This window comes from Caenorhabditis elegans, chromosome II (genome assembly GCF_000002985.6).
Source record: "Caenorhabditis elegans chromosome II".
NCBI lineage: Eukaryota > Metazoa > Nematoda > Chromadorea > Rhabditida > Rhabditidae > Caenorhabditis > Caenorhabditis elegans.
Genome location: NC_003280.10, coordinates 12,604,380 through 12,628,742, shown reverse-complemented (window position 1 = coordinate 12,628,742; position 24,363 = coordinate 12,604,380). Strand labels below are relative to the sequence as shown.

Below are 24,363 nucleotides of genomic sequence, written 5' to 3'. Positions count from 1 at the left end.
ACTATACTTTGATTTTCTGATTTTTATGTTATACTAGCATGATATTACACCAAGTGTTTTCTAGAAGTCGGCTAGTCACGGGTGGAAGAGGTTTTTGCAAAAAAGGAAATATGTACATCTGAGTTTTTGAAAATTTATGAGGGGTGTAATTAATTGTAAAAGTTTTACACATAACCTATTTACTAGCAGCAACTCGAACGAGGAACTTCTTTCCAAGACTCCCAATATTGCCTATCCGAACTGATCCCAGTACCTTGCACACCGAATCTACAAAAGTGCCCATTCCGATTTGATAACTCAATTTTTTAATTGAAAATAATCGTGGAAATGTAGAAAAATATTTGCTTTGTTTGAAAATAAAAACTATTTTCATTGAAAAACTGGTTGAAACTTTCCATTCGCCGAAAGAATTTTCTGAAGGAAGTTGCCAACTTTCAACCAGTTTTTGATATATTTCTCGAGTTTTTCGATGAATATGAATGTTATTTTCAAACAAAGCAAATATTTTTCTAAATTTCCATATTTATTTTCAATTTAAAAAGTTGTGTTATCATTTTTCGAACTAGGCACGTTTGTAGATTCGCCTGGGAGATTTTGCCTACTATGAACCTGCACATCAGTTTGCTCGGTATACATAGAATAAACTTTTTTGATATCAACATACTATCTCAAACCGTGCTACTTCGTTCCCCCATGTGTTCTGTACACTATATCATTTGATTTTGATTTTCCCCGTTCCTGTTTCTTATTGAAAAGATCAGACGTTTAAAAACTAAACCGAAAATAGAGTATAATGTATGAGACTATTGGCAAGCGAATTTTAGCATGAAAATAGAATATTCGCTTAAAAATCAGAATAATAAATATACATAGCAATTTTCCATATAACTGAGATACATACGTGTGCTTTTCTAAACTCCAAATAATATGGGACCAACCACTTTACCCTACATGTATGACAACTCATTACTGATATGTTGACAAACGAATATATTTACCACACAGTTCCTGAAAGTCTATCTCCTCCATTTTTTCAAAAACCCTTTCAAAAAGGTATTCCCCAATTGATCCCTTCATGGTTCGATGTGATGTCTAGTTTGTGACGGAACGATTCCGAATTTCTTTGAATTCGGCACGTAAGCATGATATCAACTGTCTAGAAAATGGTTTGATGATAATTGGAATGAACATTTATTTGATAAATTTAAAATTCGAATATTATACATACAAGAGATCAAATTCGACGATTCAATATTTGAACATACTCATCGCCCTCCAAAGATTGGCGAGAACATCGGACTGAGTCGATGTGGAACTTGAGCCCATCCTGAAAAATCAAACTTTTATAGGCTTCAATTCCAGTTAGTTTTTACCAAGAGAAGTTGGACCGCCAGCCATATTGTCATGAACCACATTGTGCACAACTCCATTTGTATACCAGTAGTCTTCAATTGCACGCCGATCACGGATGATTCCAGCGGATACTGTAGCCAGGAGCACGACAAAAACGAAGGAGAAAAGAAGGTTTGGAGACATCTTGATGATTGGCTTGTGGTTCTGGAAAGTTTCAAGTGAGCTTTTATAGTATCTCCTCGAGAATTGTCTGTATAATGTTTGAGTGGGTGGAGTTTGTCAGTGTTCCATGATATAATGATGTTATTTAGTGGTTTAGTCATCGGTACGCCAGAGATGAAAATGTGAAAGTTCAAACCGTAAATGAAATGTCATCATGGAATAAAGCATGAGGTTTCAGAGTGTCTCATTTCAGCTTGATCTACGTTGATCTACAAAAAATGCGGGAGAAGAGACGCAGAGTTCTCCACTGATTTCGCATGGTTAAGAACGTGCTGACGTCACAATTTCTGTTGGGACATCCTGGCACCACGTGATATAGTAAAAATTTTATCAATAGAGCACATTTGCAGCGTCAGTTTTTCAGTGGTACAAAAACTAAATTCCCATGATACTCATCATGATACTCTAGAATATTAAACCATGACATTTCTAGTAATGAATTACTCCTTTAGGTAACTCGTTTTTTTCGATGGAGCGCAGTTGTAGTTGGACCACCTGGGTTTTTGAAATTTACAGGGCTTGAATAAATTTGGTTTATCAGAAACTATAAGTGTTGGTCTGAAGTTCGGGACTCCGAACCCACACAAGCTTTTTCAACATGCTTCAAGCCCCCCAATCAGACCCTAACTCCAAATTCTATATGGTATGTGTCATATTCCTTATCACATTGTGGTCTATCAAGTTTCAAATCCCAAATATCATCTCCTAGTCATTCCGTGTCATGGACAAACCGTCTCGGCTGATGTCACATTTCCTGAACCCCCAGGGGAGGTTTCGTTTGGTATTTGACAGTCTGATCTTGTTGATTGAAAGAAAATAATGAGATCAAGCGTTGAGATGGATAAAGTATTACATACTTGCATTACTGTATTTAGGATGGAATCTGGAAGGGATAGTTTCTGACAGGGCCGGCAAAATGGATTGATCCTGCCTTTGAAAGCCCCGGTTTTTGTGTTTTCGGAAGCCTATTGCTAAGGCAGCCGTCTTGTTTGGCCTGGCAGATTTTGGAATTCTGCAGTTCATTACAGAACCCGTATAATTAAGTACAAGTAATCCAAATACCGACCAGACCAAAACTAGCCTTCCAAAGTCCAGATCGATCCGTTTTGACATCACTAGTTCATGTACAACGTCTTCAAATTCAATTTGTGATAGTTTGTGTCATAGTAGAGATCTCCATGTCTTTTTTGTTCCGATTTATCACTTGATAAGATCAGACTTCTAAACATCATTCGAAACTGATTGATTGACAAGAAAATACGGTTTTGCAAGATCACGTGGCGACCAAACAGGAAGCGGTTTTGTGTCCATGACATGAAACCGCCGATGACGACGAAGTTTTTGGAGATGATGAAATTTGAAATTCCGTAGATCAATTTGATTTGAGGTGATTGGAGAGAGATGATACAGAGAACGATCAGGTATAGACGGAAAAAAGGGCCAGTGGGGCAAAAATAAAAGTTACATTTTTGTGTCCCACGGACCATGAATGTGCTTAAATCAGCGAATATACGCCTAATAAATTACCACAATATTTATTAAAAAGTGATAATTAAATAAAAATTAAGTTCCAGACGCTGCGACGTCGAGAAGTTGAAAAATTGTGATTATAGCTGAAAATTGGCATTTTTTCCGAAACTTTGAACCGCCATAACTTTTTTTAAATCAATTTTCAAAACGTCTCATTACGAAATTCGTTTTGAGTCATTTTGGGTCTAAAAAAGCAAAGTCCCGAATTTTGGTACTCCACATTTAATTCCAAATCCCAAAAATTATGGTTTTCTTTATTTTCAATTATTATGAACCTATTCTCTAGACGGTTGATATCATGACTACGTGCCGAACTTTAAAAATTTTTAAATCGTTCCGCGACAAACTAGACATCAAATCGAACCATGAAGGGATCAATCGGGGAATACCCATTTTTGGAGGGTGTCTAACCGATCTTGAGAGGACTTGAGAGAAATTTTTCTAAACACATTTGGAAATTCATAAAAGTACGTGTTCAGCTAAGCCTAGGTGTCGTTAGTCTGCTGGATCCAGACTTCCGGTCTGAGCATTATTAGAACTTGGCTCCTAATTAAAGTTTTTTATCGTCCCGTTTGTTTTGTTCTTTTTTAAATATCCTGTAGAGTACGTGCCGAAATTTTAAAAGCTCGGCAACTTCGGCAACTGCCGGATCAATGTCAAACATTTTTTTTGCTAAGAAAAAAGCCTGAAAAATGCTAAAATTGCACTGTAAACGAAAAGAAAACGACCATACTTTTTTTCCAAAACGCTCAAAAATATAATTTTATCAAAAAAATTTTAAAACCTGGTTGCCGGTTGCCAAAAATTTTAGGGTTCGGCAACTTCGGCAATAGTCGGTTGCCAAAAATCTCGGTTGCTGCACAGCCCTGTTCTACATCCAAAATGTAAAACCATGGATACAAGTCCCGTGTACGAGAACTCGTACCTTTCTCTTCATACCATTCCTTTATTGTGACTCATAGCACTTTTAATATCACAATGATTGCCTTGCAATCTAAGTGCATTCTTCCCCCTTGTCTCCCGTTGTAACATTCTTTATATTTCTCCGCCCCTCATATTCTGTATTTATACCAGCTCGTATGAGCTGTTCTTATCTTCAATAAACCGGTCACTGCCTGACCACAAAACCAACATGGTGCATCGACGCCCTAACGGGCTCGGTGTTTCCTCAAGACCCGCGTGGCAGGCGGGTCAGGCAGTGGGCTCATTCCCCATTCCATTCTCATAACGAGATTGGTATAGAAAGAGTGAGTCCCGTTCAACAAAAAGAACGTTGAACGGACCACGAAGATCAAAATCGGCCCAACATAAAAAATTGGGTGCTGATCAGAACGCCAAAAAGACGAACAAATTCTTCAAAGAAGGCACTATTTCCAAGCAATCAAACTTGGAACTGATCAAAAGACCGATCGATAAGCAAAAACTTATCAACTGTTCGGCACCGATCCCAATTGATGGATCACAAAAAATGACCGCGAGAACTGTTTGTTTTCAATGAAGCGGAACCGATCCCAATACAAAATTGGAATCAAAAAACCGATCGACGGGCAGATAAAAATCTACTCAACGTTCGTCAAGTCTTCAGAAGATGAAGCACATAAGCGAAGCAGCATTTCATAAACAATGCTCTTCGAACACCAATTACGTCATGAATGTCGTGTACAACCTCTAGGTCCAAAGGTCCCAGTGGTTGATCAATGCAACTCAGCACACAACAAAGTGTTAGTTGTCAATCAACACGATCCTTTATGGATCAAATCACCAGAGACAGTATCGATCATTATCGATGCATGTCTACAAAGTTGTTATCCATAAAAAGGTAATAACTACGTCTAAGAAGTACCATCATTCAAAGATACTTTCAGTCAGAACTGAACAGTGTCGCATATTTGTCATACAAAATTGACAAACTTCATTCATGAACAAACAGTTTTAATACAAATATATTGCAACGACAGTTTCAGAATGAAACAACACTGTCAAAAACAATCGACAGCAAGAAGCACAAAGCTTCAATACTTGGCAGAGAATCAGAACGATCAACCGCGTTTGCTTGCCGGGAGCCTCTCCCATGGAGACTCAACAACTGGCCCAATCAAGTACAAGGATGGTCATCAAAAGAGAACTACAGTGGTCTGGGATGGTCAAGGAACAATTCGTGACGAAACAAAGTCGAACATAATTAAATTAACCTATCTTTACCTATTCCCATCTTGTGGAGCCGGGAGTGTACGAGAACTCGTACCTTTCTCTTCATACCATTCCTTTATTGTGACTCATAGCACTTTTAATATCACAATGATTGCCTTGCAATCTAAGTGCATTCTTCCCCCTTGTCTCCCGTTGTAACATTCTTTATATTTCTCCGCCCCTCATATTCTGTATTTATACCAGCTCGTATGAGCTGTTCTTATCTTCAATAAACCGGTCACTGCCTGACCACAAAAACCAACATCCCGATTATTGTTTTTTCATTCCAGAAACCCTTTGACGAAGACATAAAACCTTAATGATAACCAATAAATTTCACCGAAAAAAACACACAATTTCGTAGATCACAATTTGATAAAACCGATGGGAAGTGATACGTAAAGAACGACCACATGCAATAGATCTTTGAAATAAAAACGATTTTTCTTGCAAAAGATATATTGCTGCGACTTCGTGAGACAGAGATCAGAATGACGTGTTCGTTGACTTTAATTTGAAGTGATAGGTTGCAGTTGTCATGGAAACTACAGTTAAACCATCAATGAACGTTTGAAACACACACTCCATAGAACGAATTTACAGCCATTTTCAGAAAATTTTGATATTTACCCATAAAACTCTTCAATTTCAACATCTTTGCTTCAAATTTTAATTAAACATCGTACTTTTCAGACCTTTATAAGATTTCAAAATAATTTTTCAAAAAGGTTGGCTCATCTCTAAAATCGTCTTTTGCTCTCAAAAACGAAAGTGGACCTTTGACTTCCGAAAAATGGGGAAGAAATGAAATTGCGGTTTTTTGGTCGAAAAATACTTTATTCTTTAAGCTGAGAACACGTTATACGCGAATATATCGTGTTTATATTGGCCTCCAGATGATCTGAAAATGTCTGAATTTAAAACATGAACTTTTTTGTATGAAGTTTTTAGCCTTAAAAAAAACTTTATCAGTTTTGAAAGTCTATCCTTCCTACTCCACCCCATCCCAAGTGATCTCCGAATAAGAATTGCATCAACTCACCCAAATGTCATTGACATCCACCACGTGACCGGATCCTTCTGCAGCAAAACCGTTTGGTGTTTGGGAATTTGATCTATAATTTCCATCATCATCTGTCGGAGGCTATCAATCAATTTGAAAAGATAGATGAATCAAAATAACTGGGGGAGGACCTTTTTGGTAATACAGAGATCATCGGAGGGAGTGGTAGGGAAGGATGAAGATATTTGAAAATTTCAAAATTGGCGGGTTATGATCATAATTTCGAAAATGTATAAACCTGACGGCTCCTTTGAAAAAAAAAACAATAATAGGTATGCTAATGCTTCCCTTCTGCACATATACAGAGTCAAAAGACGCTCCTCCCTGGTGGTAATATGCTAATCTCTAATCAGTTAGAAACTAGTTGATTACCAGTCACAAATCGGTGTATAAAAAGTGATGAAGCTATGCAATTTGCATATCAAAATGTCGTCTGTCGTTTTACTCCTCCTGGTTCTACTAGGTACAGTAACCTCACAGTACTATCCCCGACCATCTCGCTATCAGTACTACCACTACCAGCAACAACCGTACAGACCCCATGTGGTGCACAATGTTGTGTCTGACGGGGTATGGGGTGGGCCTACTAGTCTAGGTGAGTCCAGTCCAACTTTGACAGCTTATATCTCAGTTGTCGTTTGTTGTATTGAAAAATTGTCAACTGACAAATTATTTTTTGTTTCTTGCTCTATCAGATTGTAGTTGTAAAACTTTTGATATCTTTCAAATGAACAAAGATATAACCCTATGAAATTTGAGAGTTGAACACCATAACCAAAAGTTCATCAACTCACAAATGATGTAAGCGTGACAATAAATAGTCATGTGATTTCTATTATGATATATGAACACCCAGCTTTTAGGAAAAGTGCTTTTTGTAGCAGGGAAGCCTAAATTGTCATCATTTGTGGGCCTACGTGATAAACTGTAAGAAAATATTTAACTGTTTGGGTGCGAACTAGACATATGAAGTTTGTTGTGTTGATGTCATAGAACGATTGTAAAATGTTGGATGTACTGTATTTGGGTCTGAAATTGACTATATTAGAAGTTAATTTTTGCTCCACCCGAAAAATGTATTCTTTCAAATGATTAGTGCTAGTTTTTGATAGTTGAGATATCCTTAAAATCTGGACATGCATCAATTTTAAATTAATTTTGTTAATGTTCTCGGCTAGGTTTTAATCATTCAGTAAGTTTTTTTTTTCAATTTGGCTCTTAAACAAATACATGTTCAGGCTGGGCGCAAGTTCCACGCTACTTGAGTCCGATGTACTCGCCTGTTTATGGAGGATAACTTTGTTTTAATGTTTTAAGTGTTTTTACTATATATTCAAGAATAAAGTTTACATTTTTCCTACTCAATCTTCAGTTCACCATCGCAGCTGACTAACCGATATGATTTGAAAGATCAGATATTGATAAGGAAGGCGGGCCGGCTTGTATGTTCCGCCCACTCATGCTATTGTATAAAAGGAATGGCGTAACCATTTGAAATCATAAACTCAAAAAACTAAAACATGTCTCCAAAATTCCTATTCTTCATTGTCCTCGCCCTCTTCCTCTCTACAGTATCCGCTGGAATTATTCGTGAGCGGCGACAAGCTTACTACACCGGTGGCGGAGTTGTGAACAACATGGTCAGCGATGGTTTGTTCGGAGGATCAACTTCTCTTGGTTGGGCCCAAGTTCCACACGTCTACAGTCCAATGTTCTCGCCTGTTTTTGGAAAATAGAAGCTGCTCGCTGTTAGATCAATGTACTAAACATCAATTATATGATCTCTTTTTCTTTTTGTTTTTGATTAATTTGTAATTGAAATAAAATATTTGAAAACAACTAAATCTTTATAAGCTCTCATTGAAAAAGTTGAACCCAAATTGTTTGAAGAAGAGTCCCAAGATCACTAAGTACCTCAGCTTGCAAACCAAGCCAAAATGAGGGGTTAAAGTATGTTATCAGCTTCATGAAAAATACCCGCCATTACTCAACAGCCCATTCTCAACTCTTTGGCCAAAGTTTGACCATCTCTTGCACAACTATACGTTTTGCAGAAAAACCACGTTGTAGATCTATGAGAAGGAGTTGGTAAGATCTTAGACTAAGAATGTCGAGCTTCTTCCAAATTGGAAAATATCTTGCAAGCTATTAGATAAACTATTGATCGGGTCATCTACCAAATTTTATTTCCATGACTGATCTTTCAACTTATTGTTTCTCAATCCTAAATACTATGAATCACACTGATTTGTTATTTCCTAACTATAAAAAAAACAACGTCATCTGCAGTATTATGAAAGTGCTTTTTGTAGCAGGCAGATCTAAATTGTCATCATTTGGTGGCCTACGTGACAAACAGTAGGAAGATTTTAACGGTTCGGGTTCAAACTAGACAGATGAATTGTGATATGGGTTAGGTCAGAGAACAACCGTCAAAGGTTTTATTCTTCAGCTTCAAAAAACTTTAAAATTTGCTCAGAAAGCTCAGAAAGCTCGTATATGAAAATTTTTCTAAAAATACCCAAAATCTGATAATTAGAATTTACAATATCTCAACAAACCAAAACTGACGAAATATTTTCTTATAGGTAGGCTTAAAAGAAAGTGTGACTTGACTATTTTTTTGGCCATTTTGATCGTAGCCAATTGGTGCTGCCAAATGTATGTATGCTGTCAAAGTTGAAGTGCTAACTTTCAATTTTCACATTGGCTCAAAATTATGCATCCAGGTTCTCTGTGTCCGGTTTGATCCCTCAATTTCTGGGGAAAGTGTCATATATTTTCCATACTAGTGTATATGAATACACTGTTTTTTTTCTAATCTTCTATTTCATTCTATCTTAATTTTCCACATCGCCGCCAGCTGATTACAAGTTTGATCGGAGAGATCAGATATTGATAAGGAAGGCGGTCCCACTCCTAGGTTCCGCCCACGCATGCTACTGTATAAAAGAAATGTTAGAACCGTTTGAAACCATAAACTCAAAAACTGAAATATGTCTCCAAAATTCCTTGTCTTCATCGTCTTCGCCCTCTTCCTCTCTACAGTATCCGCTGGAATTATTCGTGAGCGGCGTCAAGCCTACTACACCGGCGGTGGTGTTGTGAACAACATGGTCAGCGATGGTTTATTCGGAGGATCCACTTCTCTTGGTTGGGCTCAAGTTCCACACGTCTACAGTCCAATGTTCTCGCCTGTTTTTGGAAAATAGAAGCTGCTCGCTGTTCGATCAATGTACTAAACATCAATTATATGATCTCTTTTTGTTTTGGATTAATTTGTAATTGAAATAAACTATTATATTATACCTATGTATGCGTCTACAATGTAGTAGACTTTACATACAAACATAGTTCTTCACAATACAAAAATCAAATTAAAATTCGGAGTGGTTTGAAATTAACCATTACTGTACCCACTATTACACTTTGAAAGGTTACGTTTCGGTTCATTTTGCAAAATTTTGTAGATATCAATAAAGAATTAACTACAAAGTGGCAGAACAAGAAATAAAAAAAGGTTGGCAGTTAACAATTTTCAAATAGAATAATGACAAGCGAGATATGAGCTGTCAAAGTGGGGATGCAATTCTAAAAGAGAAAATACGGTATATAATTTCTTAAATTAACCTGCTCATCTATCAACTTATTATTTCTATTGCTATACCTCCGCAAATGTTGAGAATTACGGAAATAATTTTTTGGGTGTTTTTAAATCACGGTGAACATTTGTTTCAGATGCAATTCCAAATAAACGTTTTTAAAATATTGGCGGCGCAATCTCTACCAGTCTTTACGAAATAAGCAGTGTTTTATGCAATACTAATAGTGATGTGGTCCCGTGCACACAAGATGTCGTATCTATAGTTCGATCTAAGCGGCCTGTCTGCCGGTATAGTGTGATCTACATTCTTCCCTCTTGCTCTATTGCCCTCACCCACCCTGTATAGAAAGGAGGTGGTTGTAAATGAGAGTCATAAAATTCCAATATTCCAAATGCCTAGCCAGCGTGCATAGATGTATCATGTCTGGAAATTCACCAACATGAATTGTTTCTTCTTCGAAATATTAAAAAAAAAACCTTCTTTGCAACAATTTTCACAAAGTTAAATATACATATACATAATAGTTTATTTTCCAAATTTAATTATTCCAACAAAGAAGAGATCATACAATTGATATTTGGTACATATTAAAAATCTGTTGCTGAGAATTATTTATTTTCCAAAGACCGGCGAGAACATTGGACTGTAGACGTGTGGAACTTGAGCCCATCCTGAAAATTGTATAGGTTCAACTTCCCTGTATTAAAAGCTACATTACTTACCAAGAGACGTGGGTCCTCCAAACAAGCCATCGCTGACCATATTGTTAACAACTGCACCATTCGGGGTGTAGTAAGCTTGACGCCGCTCACGAATAATTCCAGCGGATACTGTAGCGAGGAAGAGGGCGAGGACAATGAAGAATAGAAATTTTGGAGACATGTTTTAGTTTTTTGAGTTGATGGTTGAAAAGGGGGTTTGACATTTCTTTTATACAGTATTTGAAGTGGGCGGAACATAGGAGCGGGCCGGCTTTCTTAATAATATCTGATCTTTCGAATCAAATCTGTTAATCAGCTAACAGCTTCATCAGCAGAAGCAGCAGTAGCTAGCAGCAGGAATCAAAGAAAAGATCGTGGAAATATAAAAATTTTCATTCAAAAACCAGGAGCTCCATTTAGCTCAGGTACGGTAGAAATTGTGGAGCGGGGCCGTACTTGAGACTGTGTCGAACCAATAGCTCAGACCCGCTAACCCAGCTCAAATTTTCGTATTACACTAGTGTTCCTGACTCTACATGTTACATCCAACTGCTCGAGCTCATCCTGCTCCATCAACTTTCTAAGCCAGGCTACTTCAACTATTCAGAGTTTGCAGGAAAATTATTGGCCTTTCTCCAACTTTAGTATTTTTTTTTTAATGATTCAAGGATGTTACAGAATTTATTTTCAGATTCTAATTTTTGCCAAACTTGCGCGGCACTGAAGAGGATGCAACCTTGAAATGGAATTTGTTTAAATCTGTATTTAAACTTCAAATTTAATCAATTTCTCATCCCTCACCTCTAGACTCTAGAATCTAGAACAATTCGACGTTTGCAACGTCACAATGATGTCACATCACCCACTTCCTGATGTCTGAACACATATCCTCAAGCCAAAATGCTTTTTGTAGCAGGCAGATCTAAATTGTCATCATTTGTTGGCCTACGTGATAAACAGTAAGAAAATTTGAACGGTTCGGGTGCGAACTAGACAGAAAGGCATTGAAGTGAGATTCATAGTGTGTTGGGGATACCGGGCAACATGATCTTGGATCTTGATATTTTCAGCTCAGGCTCCAGAGCTCAATGCAGCAACAGATACGGTAACACTTTGTAAATCTGATCTTTTCATTATTTGTGAAAATTTATACCCATTCGCTTTAAGTTTGATCTCTGTCTTGTTTTAGATTATTTCCGGTTCATCGTTCATCTCGTGACGTCATTGAACCCAAAGATGAAGGATCAGAGACTGTCGATTGATAGATCAATCAGTGACGGATTCCTTTTCACTCGGAATTTGGCTCTAGCTTCTTGCCCAAGTTTGGCCCAAAAATTAATAACTTCGATCAGAAATTGGCCAAACTTTGGCAAAACTTAGATTCAGGCAACATCAATGTTTGACCTAAGTTTCATCGAACTTTTTTCAAACTTCTACCCAAGTTTGAAACGAAATAAAAAAGTTTGGGCTAAAGTTTGGCAAGAGTTGGGTAAAACTTGTGTTAAACTTTGATGTGGCCTGAATCCAAGTTTTGCCGAAGTTTAGCCATCTTCTGATCCAAGTTAATATTTTTTAGGCCGAACTTGGGCCAGAAGCTAGATCCACATTCCGAGCAGCTCTCGGTAATGAAACCAAGTCGGTTCCAGTTAACAAGAAGCAGCAGAATGTTCCATGTCAGTGCATTTGCCAGAAAATCAAAGGTTTAACGGTTTACTACAAACAATCAACATTTTTTTATTACTTCTTTCATCATCACGTCCCGCAGAAATTTCTTAAGATCAGACAGCAGCTGACCGCTGGGTTGATAAGCGGTATACCTTAGATTCCCGCCTCTTTTGGAGTAGGTTCAACTGTATAAAAAGCTTAAACGAAACTGTGATGTCAAATAAAACCAATCTATCTACACAACAAAATGTCTAGAATCATCCTCTTTGCCTTCTTTTCCATCTACCTTTTAGCTACAGTATCCGCTGGGATTATCCGTGACCGTCGCGCCATAGAAGACTATTTCAACTCGAATGACGTTGTGAACAACGTGATACAGGACAATATGCTCGGAGGACCAACATCTCTAGGTACGGGGATAAGTAAGCATTTTGGAAGTTATAATAATGTTCTTGCAGGATGGGCACAAGTTCCACACGTCTATAGTCCAATGTTCTCGCCAGTGTTTGGAAAATAAATTTAATGTTAATAGTAGGCATGCTTATATTTTTTGTGAAATTTGATCTCTTGTATTAATAAAGATTTTTTTAAAAGTTTTTTTTTAAGTTTTGATAAATCCAAAGAGAATCGGGTTATCCGCTATAGAAGTTCAGAATTAAGATCTCTTTGAATCTAAAAAGACAATTCCATAATAGCATTCACACAGTGCCTAATCATTCTGTGAAACAACACTATCATCACATAGTCAACGATCCACTATCATCTCCACCACATGCTGACCACATGTCAGAACTATTTGTCCCCAATTGAACTGATTACGTGCGATTTGCAAAAATTTTCAACGACAGAAAAAGGATGGCGAGGAAGAGATAAGACATCAAAAATGTAATTCATAACATGGAGGATTACAGTACTAATTATGTATACCCTGAAACAATTAAATTGGATGAAAACCATATACATATCTGTTCAGATTGTGTGTCCCAATAATTTGATTGATAGAGGATAGGATCAAATAATGGTTAGAGCATGTGATATGTTTTGGTTTTTCGATTGCAAGGCATGTGATAATGATATATGTACGGAAGAATGTGGTTCTAAACACATTATTCATGACGATTGGTGTTGTGTCCCGCAAATTCGTTTGGTACCTCTGGCCTAGCGAAAAGTGAAAAGTGTGAATCCTTGGCCGTGGCCGTGGAAAAGCGCGCAAAATTTAAACTTATATCTTTAATGTCTGTGGAAATCGATGAGTGAGACATTATAATCGAGCAAAACTACCAAAATACACACAAAAATTGTTTTTTTTTAACCTGCCCATATTAATTTGGAATGCGAAGTTTGTAGTCGCTGAACACTAAAATTGTTTCTTCAATATATCACGTAGGCTCAGTATCAATGGGGAATTGAAAGATGATAAGTTACATATATGATGACAAATAAAAACGCACTGTCTGGGTGCTTCACCCACAAAATCTGAACTACTAAAATCACGTAAGAAATTCACGACGTCATCAAAAAGTGTTCAAAGTAGTTCTATGAAAGAAATGATATCATGGAAGTTTGTATTGTCGGAAATCAGGGAATTTGTGGTCTATTAATTAAACCTAGATACATACCAAGGGTAGGCGGCAAACGATTTTTCCGGCAAACCGAAATTGGAAATTTTCGGCAAATCGACAAATTGACGGAATTGAGCATTTCCCGCGAACACCAAACCGACAATTGCCGGAAAATTTCGGCAAATTGTGGTCTTGCACCTTTTTTTCTGAAAATTTCAGAATTTCAGTTTTAATCGGCAAAATTGTACGCATCCCATGAATGTTCTTACATATAATTGGAAAAAATAAGCAAATTCTATAAAAATATCTTGAAAAAACTGAAAAATTTAAAAAGGCACAGTTTTAAGTGCTTCCATTTCATTTAAAAAAAACCCTCTAAACATTTCCGGCAATCCGGCAAATTGACGAAATTTAAAATTTCCGGCAAACCGGCCAATTGACGGAATTAAAAATTTCCGGCAAACCGGCAAACGGGGAATTTGCCAAAAAAAAAAAATCCAAACGGCAGCCGCCGCCGACCCCTGATAGATAATGTTAAAGTGGAGTAATCGGATGCAAAGCTTATAGGGAAAATTATGGTGCACCATATTTTCCTTGACGTTCCAAAATAGGTATAGATATCAGAATATGAATTAACTTGATAATTTTGACATATTTTTCTCTTCAAAACACTGAATCCTCAATACAAGATTCTTATCGTTTGCTTTCAAATTATTATTTCACATTTAGCCATGATTCTCAATTGACAACATTAATGTAGATTATTGAAGGTGCTTTTAAAGCTTCATGTCTTTATAAAATGACTGCGATGTGAGTTTCCACAAGAAATATTGCTTTTAAGAACATTTATTTACATATAAAAGCACAAAAACTCAATACAGAGATCAATAGAGATCATGAAGATGTATCCTTTTATTTTCCGAACACGGGGTTGTACATTGGACTCGCCACGTGGGGAACTTGTGCCCAGCCTGCAATATTTTCAGTTTTAATAGCAGATTTTCAGAACACAATCTTAAATTAACTCACCAAGAGAGGAAGGTCCTCCGATCAGACCATCGGACACCACATTGTTCACCACACCATTTGTATAATAAGCTTGACGTCGCTCACGAATGATTCCAGCAGATACTGTGTTGGAGAGGAAGAGGGCGAGGGCGATGAAAAATAGGAATTTTGGGGACATTTCGCAAGATTGGTTCGTAAATATGTTGATTTCACAGGCTATATATACCTCGGTTATTTCCAGATCTTTGTTTGTCTGTTTCTGAGAAGGGCGGAGTTTTACCTCCTTATCAACGTTTGATGTTTAACAGTCATATGTGTAGCTGTAGCAAAACATGTTTATGGGTTTAGGTCACTATCACAAAAGTCTTTGTAAACCGTATCAAAGTAGATATTCTGAGACAATGATGTCATGAGGGGCACATTGTCTTTTCTCTGTTAGCTCCTCAACTCTGTTATAACGACAGTTAGTTCACATTCAAGGTTGCATAATGAAGAATAGTAGTGATTTTGCAGATATCAGATGGCAAAGTGAAACAATGAAATGCAAGACTAAAGATTTTTTAAAAATTTCCCGTTTTCTTGTTTCACTTTGGAAATGGTTGTACAACTGGTCACGGATTTCTGACTTACCTCATAAACTGAAATGGAAGAGTTTGTCGAACTAGGCCATTTTGGCTCGGCCATATTTGGGGTAGATTTACGGCGCGTTGCGTGTCGCGTCGCGGCTCTATCTTAGTTGTAAAACTAAATGTGTTTGTCCGTGAGGAGTACACGACTTTCCTACGCGTTGTCCGGCGGGCGATTGTCAATGGAGCGCGAAAAATGCAATGAGGAAGGCCAGAACCCCGTGACTGGTCCTGATTCATTTTTTGACAGAACACAGTAGAGCCTCGCTGTAGGTTTATAATTTTTTGCTAGCTAGTTTCTTCTCCAAGAAAATTTTACTGCAACTTGGCACGTAGGCAGTCTGATCAGAAAGATGATACCGAACGATGGAAATTGTAATCATGTTCATTATTGAACGAAAATTATAGACCACTAGAAACACGTCAGCAATCACGTCATTTTGGAAAATGTTCAAATACTCTAATGACCGTTCTCTGAGAAAATGATGTCACCTGTCTTACTATAACATACCGATATTGTCTGATTTTATGGCTCGACCTCCACCGACTGGCCTGGCTTAATTAAAAGTTGTACTCACAGAATTCAAAACTCCGCAGAATCGAAGAAAATCGTCAAGGAACAATAATATTTCTGCAAAAAAAATTAAAACTTGAATTGGAAAACTGACAAATGTGTTTCAGAACACTCAACTTAGAGGTTTCAAAAAAGTTCAATTACAAGGTTTTCTTAGAATTCTTCTCTGGACAGCAACTTGTGACATTCATTGGAATGTTTTATAACAATTCCTATTGTCAAAAATGAATCATTATTCTACAATGGCTGTGGAATATTATAAATGGGTGTTTCGATAAACTTTTCTGTACTTGCCCAATATTCCCACTTTCAAAGTGGCATAAATTTGCATAAATCGTGTCAAACTGTGATTATTACATAGAACACTATTTCAAAAAAAACACCAAAGTTCTTCTAATAATCTAATAATCCTCACACACATTTTATGGAAATTTTTTGTGATTTAATCATATTCCGAAACTGTCTGAGCCTTCAGGGAACAAAAAACTCAACAAAAGGGAACTATATAATACCCGTCAATTTCAGTACCTTCACTCCACATGTCGTTCTCCATACTTCTCCTTGCTCTCCTGGTGAGCAGTGTCGCTGCGGATTTTTCGCCGAGCTTCCGCAGCTTTATCAATTCAACATATGGGCCTGAGATGCTAGCTGCATTGGCTAGAACTGATATCGGAGACATTGGAAGCTATGGAGGAGGAAGTCATGTTGGAAATAGTGCAACTAGGTAAGTCGTTAATGATAGTTTCATCATAGTTTCAAAAGTGTTAGCAGTTACCTCGGTCCTGGAAAACCCGTACATTTATAAAGCCTTTTTTCTTGGGTCACAAAATAACCATTTAAAAAGGTGGAGTACCGAAATCTGAGACTTTGCGTTTTAGACCCAAAATGGCCTAAAACTACCGAATTTCGTAATGAGACGTTTTGAAAGTTTATCAAAAAAAAGTTATGGAAGTTCAAAGTTCTGGAAAAATAGCCTGTTTTCAGCTAAAATCAAAATATTGTAATTTGTAAATGTAATTTTTATTTGCGCCACATTTGCCGAAAATGTACTTAAATCAACGAATATCTTCCAAATAAAGGACCACAATATTTATTAAAAAGTGATAATTAAATAAAATTTAAGTTCCAGAAGCTGCGACACCGAGAAGTTGGCAAACATTTTGATTTTAGCTGAAAACGGGCTAATTTTTCCAGAACTTTGAACCGCCATAACTGTTTTTTGAGAAATTTTCAAAACGTCTCATTACGAAATTCGGTAGTTTTGGGCCATTTTGGGCCTAAAAACGCAAATTCTCAGATTTCGGTACTCCACCTTTAAAAAAATGAACTTAGAACTAGTGTAAATGCAAGTTGACGCTATTTTTGCTTTTTGTTCTTGGCTCCTAAATAACATGAAAGATGATTCCATGTTAACTTAAGTATATAATTCCTCAAAAGATCTGAATTTCCAGCAAACGCCCGATCATCCTAGTCCATGGAGCAACCAACACCGCTGCATCCTTCGCCCTTCAGAGAGATTACTTCATGAGCCATGGCTGGAGCGCTGAAACCGTCTATGGCACAACTTATGGTGATGGTGGAGTGACTGACGTTTTGCACGTCAAGATGCTCTGCGAATATGTTCAACAAGTCAGAAATATGATTGAAGTGGTCCATGCATTCACTCAACAGAAAGTTGACGTTGTTGACTGGGATCCCCGATTGCTAGGAAGGCGATTCTAGGTGGAACTTGTGTGGATGATTATGACGTAGATCTTGGAGACAGCTTGACTAGTATTGTGGAGACTTATGTTTCTGTTGCTGGTAAGATATTCGCTATAGTATTTATTGAAAAATATGTGTTTAGGAGCCAATAGAGGCTCAGGATTTTGTGTCGCTCCTACCTTCACCAGCTTTCTTGCACCAACCTGCAACCGTGTCAACGGACTATGGTGTGCTTCAAGATTCATAAAAGATATCAACGAGGAGTAAGATTGTTTTCTGTCGCTTGTTAATGAAAATTTCAAATTCTCCAGAACTCACTACGAGGGCTCCAAGGTTTTCTCGATCTACGGACGAAATGACGACAAGGTGATGTTCAGCAACCTCTGTTGGTCTCGCAGCTCTCGAATCAACGGAGCCGATGGAGAAATGGATAACGTGAGCTGATAGGTTATGATGACGATGATAGAGAACATTTTGCAGGCTCCGGGAAACCATGACCAGATTCTATCTGGCACCGTTGAGATTCAGACGCAACTTTTGGAACATCAAAGTTTTTAATTTATTTGATAAGACATCAAACTATGTATGTGCGGATTGATAGTCTATTGAAATAAAATATTATAGCTTTTTTTTTTAAGTACATTCTTTCATTTTAGACCGGGACAGTCCTCTAGCTATAGACCAAAATGTTTTTTCATTTGTAACCTTTTTTCCGTACTGTCTCTAGATGCAAGTAAATGAACCGAATACGTGCAGTTTGCAACAGATTTTGAACTTTATGCTTGATGATTTGAGGTCATGATCATAAGAACAAAGATGGTTAGTGTATCCCTTTTTCCACTATGTTGTTGGCAACTTTATTGAATCAAACACTATAGATCGGCAATTCTACAAAATGAGACGGCTGGGCATGTTCCCCCGATATTTTTTTAATTAAAATTTAATGATAAAATATAGAAAAATATTTGTTTTATTTGAAAATAACTTTGATTTGACTTCGAACAACCGAGAAAGTGTTCAAAAGTCGGCAGTGAAAATTGCCGTCAATTTTTACCGGCAATTTTCAACTTTCGGACAATTTTTGGCCATTTTCTCGGTTGTTCCTAGTCAAATAAAGTATATTTTCAAATAAAGCAAATATTTTTCTATATTGTTTCATGAAATTTTAATAAAAAATATCGAGGTAACATGCGCAACCATCTCAATTTGTAAAATTGCCGAGCGGAAATTTCCCCCGCACTCCTGGGTCAAAGTCTGAGCCCAGCGCGATTTTTCCAATGCCTTTAAGGCCTTTCAAGTTCAAATTTATTAAAACCAAGAGAGTTTGTAAAACCAAGATAAATTCAAGCTTTCTTCTCCTCGACCGGCGCATACATCGGATTATCAATATGTGGTACTTGGAGCCAGCCTGGAAAGAAATTATTTTGAAAACATCCACCTAATTGGCATTTGGCTCTAGCTTCTTGCCCAAGTTTGGTCCAAAAAATATTAACTCGGATCAGAAGTTGGCTAAACTTGGGCAAAAGTTTGGCAAGTCTTTGGCAAAACTTGGATTCAGGAGACATCAAAGTTTAACTCAAGTTTTACCCAACTCTTGCCAAACTTGCCAAAAAAATGGCCCAAACTTTTTTGTTTCGTTTCAAACTTGGGTAGAAGTTTGACAAAAGTTGAGTGAAACTCACGTTAAACTTTGATCTCGCTTGAATCCAAGTTTTGCCCAAGTTAAGCCCACCTGATCCAGGTTAATATTTTTTGGGCCAAACTTGGGCAAGAAGCTAGAGCCAAATTCCGAGTAAATGCACATTGAAACTTACCCATCTCCATTGGTCCTCCAGCCACAGGATCCGACACCATATTCACAATTACTCCATTCGGATTGAATAGCTCTGGAGTTGCACGTCGCTGACGAATAGCTCCAGCGGATACGGATACTGTAGACAGGAGAAGGGAAAGTACAAGGAAGATAAAAAGATTTGAGAACATTTTGTTATGGAATTAAAATAAATGCTTGGGGCTTTTATACCGGGGTAATTGTTGATCTTTTGCGGTCTTCTCGTCATCAAGAACTAAAGTTGGAGAGGGCAAGACCAACAGAACCATAGTCGTTTTATCAATTTGGGGTCTAGAAGTTTAACAGAGTAGATATTTTGATTCCGCTGTTTTCCTTTATCAAAATATCAAATCATTAAATGCAAGTGAAAAATAAATGCAGACGATTATTATTTCGGCAGTACTTGATCTGTCATGAGGAAAATGAAGATTACTGTACAAATGGATGCATGGACACTTCCACTGCTGACGGGCGCATTGTTGGGTTCATATGGGTGAGTTGGGAAAGGAATTCGATCTGAAACGGGTTTAAGATTTTAGAAAACTTTTACATATTTCTGTATTTGGGGTAAGCACTAACTTACGGCAATTCAACAATTTTAAATAAAATTTAAAACTTCCGCCTGGAGCTTCCGGCCAGTTTTGAATTGTTGAATTTTGGCTGCTAACATTTTTGATTATTTCAAATATCGGTTCATACTAGAACTCCCATGTGGGCGCCGCAAGCGCCGCTCTCACGCCGCGATCCAATTCTCTAAAGCGCAATTTACACTAAATAGTACCATACTCTATCGCACTATTTGGTGCAAATTTTGCTCCGCGTCCGACACTTTTTGGGTTCCGCGCATCGTTTTAACGATTTGGATCGTGGCGTGTGGGAGCCCTATTTCATACAGAGCAAATCAGTTAAGGTCAGCATAAAATTTGCTTTATGGCTTAACCCGTTCGTTGTTAGTAACTTTAGTTTCACTATAATTGATACATAGTAAAAATGTGCCAGTCTCCCCCCAACAACCTACTCACCGCATCCGGATAATCCTGCCACGCGATCGGCCACTGCCCGCTCCGAATAATATCGTTGGTGCCCATTTCGTCGCTTGGCGTATTGATGATGATGAGCTCAGCCGCGATTAGCCCCAGCGCGAAGATATCCACTTTCTCGTTGTACTGGTTGCGGATTTGTTCAGGCGCCATGTAACTGGGCGTACCCGCCCCCGCTGTGTGGTTTTGACCGGCCTCTTGGGATTGTGTTCTGGAAATTTAAGCTTGTTGGGGAGAAGAAAACTGGTTCAGGTGAAACCTACCTTTGCTTCCAATCTTTCAGCCCTTCAATTGCCCTTGTGGTCAGACCAAAATCCCCAATCTTCAACTTCTTAAACTGCGAATCTCTTGCAAAAAATACATTCTCTGGCTTCAAATCTCTATGAATAAAGTTATTGGAGTGAAGATGATCCAAAGCACACGCGAGCTGCTTTATCCAGTCTTTCATCAACATCCAGGGTCGACTTCTTGCCGTTCGATTCCCTTTAATCCAATCCTTCAAGGTGTTCTGCTCACAGAGCTCCATGCAAATGTACATATGTCCTGCCGAGCCCGTCTTGTGCTCTTTCCAAAACACTTCATCAAAGAAAATGTAGCCAGAGTGACGACCGATTGATGTGATAGTTGTAACTTCACGTGCAGCACGAGGGAGAGTGGCTCTAAAATTCAGAGGATAGGCTAGGAAAAGTGTGCTCGTAACTTATAACTCACGAATCCAAGTCAAGCCTCTTCACAGCTCTAAGCTCCCTGTCATTTTTCCTCTGCGCCTGGAACACGATGCCAAAGGATCCTTGACCAAGAACATCAACGACATCATACCTTCCTTGGAATACATCCTCGCACTCTTCGCAGCGTGGGAAGGATGGCATTGGGGGAATTGAAATGAAATAGTAAATATTTTTTAAATTTTTTTTTGCGCGAGTGTGTGTGGAGATAAACTCTTTAATACGGATTTCTGATAATAAAAAAAGGAAAATATGCGGATGGATTTATCAGGTCACAATTTTGCTGAGGCCCCCATTAGGATAATTGGATATAGAGTAGAGAATGCAGAAAAAATTGTGATCAGGAAGACTCTTAAAATGCGTGATTAGTGAGAAGATCTGCGGTGGCGCCAACTGTGTTAGCGATGATAGCGTCGTGGTTTCCGGGAACCTGGAAAATCAAGAATTTAGCTTCCTCCCTACTTCCTTTAAATTAGGTTCACTGACATTATCCTTTTCGGCCGTTGCTCCATCAATTCTAGAAACACGTCCACAAACGGTGTTAAATCCGACCTTGTCATCGCTAGGTCCATAGATTGAGAAGATGTATTGTCCCTCGTAAGCTGAGCTAAAATATTTGATATTTCAAAAAATAAAACCAGTTACAAGTAAAACTTACACACTACGGATGTCTGTAAGAAAATCTGATGAACATTTGAGTCCATTTTTCGTGTTACATGTTGGCACAACCAGTGGAGCAAAAAGAATGTCACAGAGTGATGTACCACGATTAGCACCAGCCACAGAAATATAGGTTTCTATGATACTAGTCAGTGGAGCTCCCAATTGAACAGTATTCTCAGCGCATTTTCCACCAAGGATGGCTTTTCTGGCAATTGGGGATCCCATGGAGTAACCAATGACATTTACTTTTTGCTGAGTGAAGGCGTTCACAGCAATGATCATATTTCTGATCTGTTGCACATATTCACAAAGCATTTTTACATTTGTAGCCGTAGTAACTCCTGCGTCACCGTATGTGGTAGCATATACAGTCTCCTCTGACCATCCATTTGCTCTGAAGTATGCTGCTTGCGGAGCAAAGGTACCAGCGCTGTTGGTAGTTCCATGAACTAGGATGACAGGTGTTCGGCTTAACAATATCAGAATATCTATAGTTATTCATGGAAAATTAACTTACGTAGTGGGACTGAGACCATCATGAAGTCCCCCTCCATAACTTCCAGCTGCTCCAAGATCAGTTCTAGCCAGTGCATTCAAGGTTGCTGACCCATAAGTTGTTTGAATGAATGCACGGAAACTTGGGGAAAAATCCGCGGTGGCGGTGCTCAGGAGAGCAGCGACTAGAAGGACAGTGGAGACAGCCATGATGGAGTGAAGATTGTGGAGTTAGGGGTTCTCTTTTATACGGGGAAGTACCTAGTTTATCGTTTTTGAAATTATGTTCCGTTTTTCGTGAGATTAGCATAAAATTGGAATAAATTTTAACAAAGTCTAGGATTATGTTCTGAAATGTTTTAGAGGAAGTCTGAGGTTCACATAGCCATTTTTCCGTGAATATAGTGTCAAATAGTTCATTCAATTCTATGATCAGAAAGAAAAATCTACGATTAGGCTTGCCTGAACTCAGGAATCTTAATTGCAGTCAGAAGTTGTATCCTTCCATCTATTGTACCGGGAAATCCTATTGTATCCTATTAATATATTGCAACAAGAACATTTTTTATTGTATATTCTGTAAAAATTACATCCATATAAGAAATAAGTCTGCGGAATAATTGATGGAATGATGTGTTGTGTCTGGAACGTCAAAAAACTGTTTAACGTCTGTCTCACAGTTTTTCGTCAAATGAAATCACTGTATCGCTACTTCAGGTACTGAGCAATTTTTTTTTAACTTTTAAGGTACCTATCATGATTGAATTAGTATCAAGGTGTCAAACTCTCCTCGAGACAGGGAGTATTTTAATCGGTCTCGGATTACGAAAATATTTTTAACGAGCTTAAACTAAATTTCTTCAGAGATCACGTCTTAAAATGTTTTGGGAAACAAGACGCGTTGCCTGTCAAGCTCAATGTTCAGGCTTGGAACTGACGGCAGTTGCCGGAATCACCATCGTCAATTCTTGGATTAGTGCACTATTTTGGAGTGTCCAGACTCATCGGTATCTTCGAAGATCTCAAAGGTTTATTTATTCAACTTTGTTCTAGTCTGTTTTCTCTCCCAAATAATCCTATTAAACGGTATATTTAACAGACATGAATAATCGCATTTCCGAATAAGTGTTGTTTCAAATGATTTATTCAATTCAAAGATCAAAAAGAGTGATTTCTGAGTAGTCACCTGGTTCTGGCCTTCCTCATTGAATTTCTCGCGCTCCATTGACAATCGCCCGCCGGACAACGCGTACTCCACACGGACAAATACATTTAGTTTTACAACTAAGATCGAGCCGCGACGCGACACGCAACGCGCCGTAAAACTACCACAGATATGGCTGAGCCAAAATGGCCTAGTTCGGCAAACTCTTCCATTTCAATTTCTGAGCGAAGCCAGAAATCCGTGAGTAGTCTTGCCTTTAACACGATGAGGAAAGACAACTGGAATGTTAATAATTATGTGAAAAAATACGATTAACGAACGCAAAAACTTACGATTTGTGCGCCAAAAGTACGGTATCAGGTCTCGACACGACACAATCTTTGTCAAATGCAAAAATGGTGTGCGCCTTTAATTTCAAGGACATTCGAAATCGGGAAATGTAAAAAGAAGGGGGAAGACACACAATGGGAAATGCCACTCTTCGGCCGCTTCGCTTCTCCCGTTTTCTTTTCCCTCTCTCTCATTTCCACACATTTCGGGTGGAAATTTTCGTGCGCTCTCTTTTTACATCTCACGATGCAGTTTCTCATGATTTTATGATTCCATTGGTATTTCAGAAGTTTAAATTTCCGCGCAAGTCT

At 38.1% G+C, this 24,363-nt stretch overlaps 11 protein-coding genes, 1 non-coding gene and 1 pseudogene across 13 annotated transcripts; 7 read left to right on the top strand and 6 right to left on the bottom strand.

Annotated features, from left to right (window-relative positions):
• Positions 1–1,172: 1,172 nt before the first annotated feature.
• nspe-7 (Nematode Specific Peptide family, group E) lies at positions 1,173–1,556 on the bottom strand. The gene is made up of 2 exons (NM_064297.5): positions 1,374–1,556; positions 1,173–1,327 (listed from the first exon to the last, which is right to left on the bottom strand). Exons 1-2 carry the CDS (start codon positions 1,534–1,536, stop codon positions 1,266–1,268), a joined length of 225 nt encoding a protein of 74 aa, NP_496698.1. The 5' UTR covers positions 1,537–1,556; the 3' UTR covers positions 1,173–1,265.
• Positions 1,557–4,209: 2,653 nt separating this feature from the next.
• Y38E10A.14 (SMN domain-containing protein) lies at positions 4,210–5,633 on the top strand. The gene is made up of 2 exons (NM_064296.6): positions 4,210–4,924; positions 5,070–5,633. The coding sequence occupies exons 1-2, from the start codon at positions 4,803–4,805 to the stop codon at positions 5,452–5,454; spliced, it is 507 nt and encodes a 168-aa protein (NP_496697.2). The 5' UTR covers positions 4,210–4,802; the 3' UTR covers positions 5,455–5,633.
• A 1,151-nt stretch (positions 5,634–6,784) lies between these two features.
• On the top strand, positions 6,785–7,655 carry nspe-8 (uncharacterized protein; the record flags this gene model as incomplete). The annotated part of the gene is made up of 2 exons (NM_001267420.1): positions 6,785–6,953; positions 7,597–7,655. The coding sequence occupies 2 exons, from the start codon at positions 6,785–6,787 to the stop codon at positions 7,653–7,655; spliced, it is 228 nt and encodes a 75-aa protein (NP_001254349.1).
• A 223-nt stretch (positions 7,656–7,878) lies between these two features.
• nspe-1 (Nematode Specific Peptide family, group E) lies at positions 7,879–8,094 on the top strand (the record flags this gene model as incomplete). Its single annotated transcript, NM_064295.6, has 1 exon — positions 7,879–8,094. The coding sequence occupies one exon, from the start codon at positions 7,879–7,881 to the stop codon at positions 8,092–8,094; it is 216 nt and encodes a 71-aa protein (NP_496696.1).
• Positions 8,095–9,354: 1,260 nt separating this feature from the next.
• On the top strand, positions 9,355–9,570 carry nspe-2 (Nematode Specific Peptide family, group E; the record flags this gene model as incomplete). Its single annotated transcript, NM_001027255.3, has 1 exon — positions 9,355–9,570. The coding sequence occupies one exon, from the start codon at positions 9,355–9,357 to the stop codon at positions 9,568–9,570; it is 216 nt and encodes a 71-aa protein (NP_001022426.1).
• A 906-nt stretch (positions 9,571–10,476) lies between these two features.
• Positions 10,477–10,857, bottom strand: nspe-3 (Nematode Specific Peptide family, group E). Its single transcript, NM_064294.3, has 2 exons — positions 10,686–10,857; positions 10,477–10,634 (listed from the first exon to the last, which is right to left on the bottom strand). Exons 1-2 carry the CDS (start codon positions 10,843–10,845, stop codon positions 10,576–10,578), a joined length of 219 nt encoding a protein of 72 aa, NP_496695.1. The 5' UTR covers positions 10,846–10,857; the 3' UTR covers positions 10,477–10,575.
• Positions 10,858–11,106: 249 nt separating this feature from the next.
• On the top strand, positions 11,107–11,236 carry Y38E10A.32. Its single transcript, NR_101764.1, has one exon. It is a non-coding gene; the product is annotated as a small nucleolar RNA Y38E10A.32 (small nucleolar RNA).
• Positions 11,237–12,561: 1,325 nt separating this feature from the next.
• On the top strand, positions 12,562–12,915 carry nspe-6 (Nematode Specific Peptide family, group E). The gene is made up of 2 exons (NM_001027254.4): positions 12,562–12,739; positions 12,788–12,915. Exons 1-2 carry the CDS (start codon positions 12,577–12,579, stop codon positions 12,844–12,846), a joined length of 222 nt encoding a protein of 73 aa, NP_001022425.1. The 5' UTR covers positions 12,562–12,576; the 3' UTR covers positions 12,847–12,915.
• Positions 12,916–14,719: 1,804 nt separating this feature from the next.
• On the bottom strand, positions 14,720–16,225 carry nspe-4 (Nematode Specific Peptide family, group E). The gene is made up of 2 exons (NM_064293.2): positions 14,921–16,225; positions 14,720–14,862 (listed from the first exon to the last, which is right to left on the bottom strand). Exons 1-2 carry the CDS (start codon positions 15,075–15,077, stop codon positions 14,804–14,806), a joined length of 216 nt encoding a protein of 71 aa, NP_496694.1. The 5' UTR covers positions 15,078–16,225; the 3' UTR covers positions 14,720–14,803.
• Positions 16,226–16,385: 160 nt separating this feature from the next.
• Positions 16,386–18,430, top strand: lips-16 (annotated as a pseudogene). Its single transcript has 5 exons — positions 16,386–16,823; positions 17,551–17,902; positions 17,946–18,066; positions 18,115–18,238; positions 18,284–18,430. Coding segments are annotated over exons 1-5 (1,182 nt in total).
• Positions 18,431–19,094: 664 nt separating this feature from the next.
• Positions 19,095–19,790, bottom strand: Y38E10A.9 (DUF1412 domain-containing protein). Its single transcript, NM_064291.2, has 2 exons — positions 19,618–19,790; positions 19,095–19,211 (listed from the first exon to the last, which is right to left on the bottom strand). Exons 1-2 carry the CDS (start codon positions 19,784–19,786, stop codon positions 19,147–19,149), a joined length of 234 nt encoding a protein of 77 aa, NP_496692.1. The 5' UTR covers positions 19,787–19,790; the 3' UTR covers positions 19,095–19,146.
• Positions 19,791–20,063: 273 nt separating this feature from the next.
• Y38E10A.8 (Protein kinase domain-containing protein) lies at positions 20,064–21,543 on the bottom strand (the record flags this gene model as incomplete). The annotated part of the gene is made up of 4 exons (NM_064290.5): positions 20,064–20,150; positions 20,657–20,885; positions 20,938–21,333; positions 21,386–21,543. The coding sequence occupies 4 exons, from the start codon at positions 21,541–21,543 to the stop codon at positions 20,064–20,066; spliced, it is 870 nt and encodes a 289-aa protein (NP_496691.3).
• A 172-nt stretch (positions 21,544–21,715) lies between these two features.
• lips-15 (LIPaSe related) lies at positions 21,716–24,357 on the bottom strand. The gene is made up of 4 exons (NM_064289.5): positions 22,580–24,357; positions 22,058–22,531; positions 21,886–22,006; positions 21,716–21,829 (listed from the first exon to the last, which is right to left on the bottom strand). Exons 1-4 carry the CDS (start codon positions 22,765–22,767, stop codon positions 21,752–21,754), a joined length of 861 nt encoding a protein of 286 aa, NP_496690.1. The 5' UTR covers positions 22,768–24,357; the 3' UTR covers positions 21,716–21,751.
• Positions 24,358–24,363: the final 6 nt, after the last annotated feature.

Excerpts from the sequence above, each read along its gene's own strand:
- Y38E10A.14 (NM_064296.6), top strand. The coding sequence starts at position 4,803 with ATGCAACTCAGCACACAACAAAGTGTTAGTTGTCAATCAACACGATCC. Across the intron at positions 4,925-5,069 it reads AAGTTGTTATCCATAAAAAG|AATGAAACAACACTGTCAAA; the intron begins GTAATAACTACG and ends CGACAGTTTCAG.
- nspe-7 (NM_064297.5), bottom strand. The coding sequence starts at position 1,536 with ATGTCTCCAAACCTTCTTTTCTCCTTCGTTTTTGTCGTGCTCCTGGCT. Across the intron at positions 1,328-1,373 it reads TGGCGGTCCAACTTCTCTTG|GATGGGCTCAAGTTCCACAT; the intron begins GTAAAAACTAAC and ends TTGATTTTTCAG.
- nspe-3 (NM_064294.3), bottom strand. The coding sequence starts at position 10,845 with ATGTCTCCAAAATTTCTATTCTTCATTGTCCTCGCCCTCTTCCTCGCT. Across the intron at positions 10,635-10,685 it reads TGGAGGACCCACGTCTCTTG|GATGGGCTCAAGTTCCACAC; the intron begins GTAAGTAATGTA and ends TACAATTTTCAG.
- lips-15 (NM_064289.5), bottom strand. The coding sequence starts at position 22,767 with ATGGCTGTCTCCACTGTCCTTCTAGTCGCTGCTCTCCTGAGCACCGCC. Across the intron at positions 22,007-22,057 it reads CTTACAGACATCCGTAGTGT|CTCAGCTTACGAGGGACAAT; the intron begins GTAAGTTTTACT and ends CAAATATTTTAG. Across the intron at positions 21,830-21,885 it reads CAACGGCCGAAAAGGATAAT|GTTCCCGGAAACCACGACGC; the intron begins GTCAGTGAACCT and ends TTGATTTTCCAG.
- nspe-4 (NM_064293.2), bottom strand. The coding sequence starts at position 15,077 with ATGTCCCCAAAATTCCTATTTTTCATCGCCCTCGCCCTCTTCCTCTCC. Across the intron at positions 14,863-14,920 it reads CGGAGGACCTTCCTCTCTTG|GCTGGGCACAAGTTCCCCAC; the intron begins GTGAGTTAATTT and ends AAAATATTGCAG.
- Y38E10A.9 (NM_064291.2), bottom strand. The coding sequence starts at position 19,786 with ATGTTCTCAAATCTTTTTATCTTCCTTGTACTTTCCCTTCTCCTGTCT. Across the intron at positions 19,212-19,617 it reads TGGAGGACCAATGGAGATGG|GCTGGCTCCAAGTACCACAT; the intron begins GTAAGTTTCAAT and ends ATTTCTTTCCAG.
- nspe-6 (NM_001027254.4), top strand. The coding sequence starts at position 12,577 with ATGTCTAGAATCATCCTCTTTGCCTTCTTTTCCATCTACCTTTTAGCT. Across the intron at positions 12,740-12,787 it reads CGGAGGACCAACATCTCTAG|GATGGGCACAAGTTCCACAC; the intron begins GTACGGGGATAA and ends ATGTTCTTGCAG.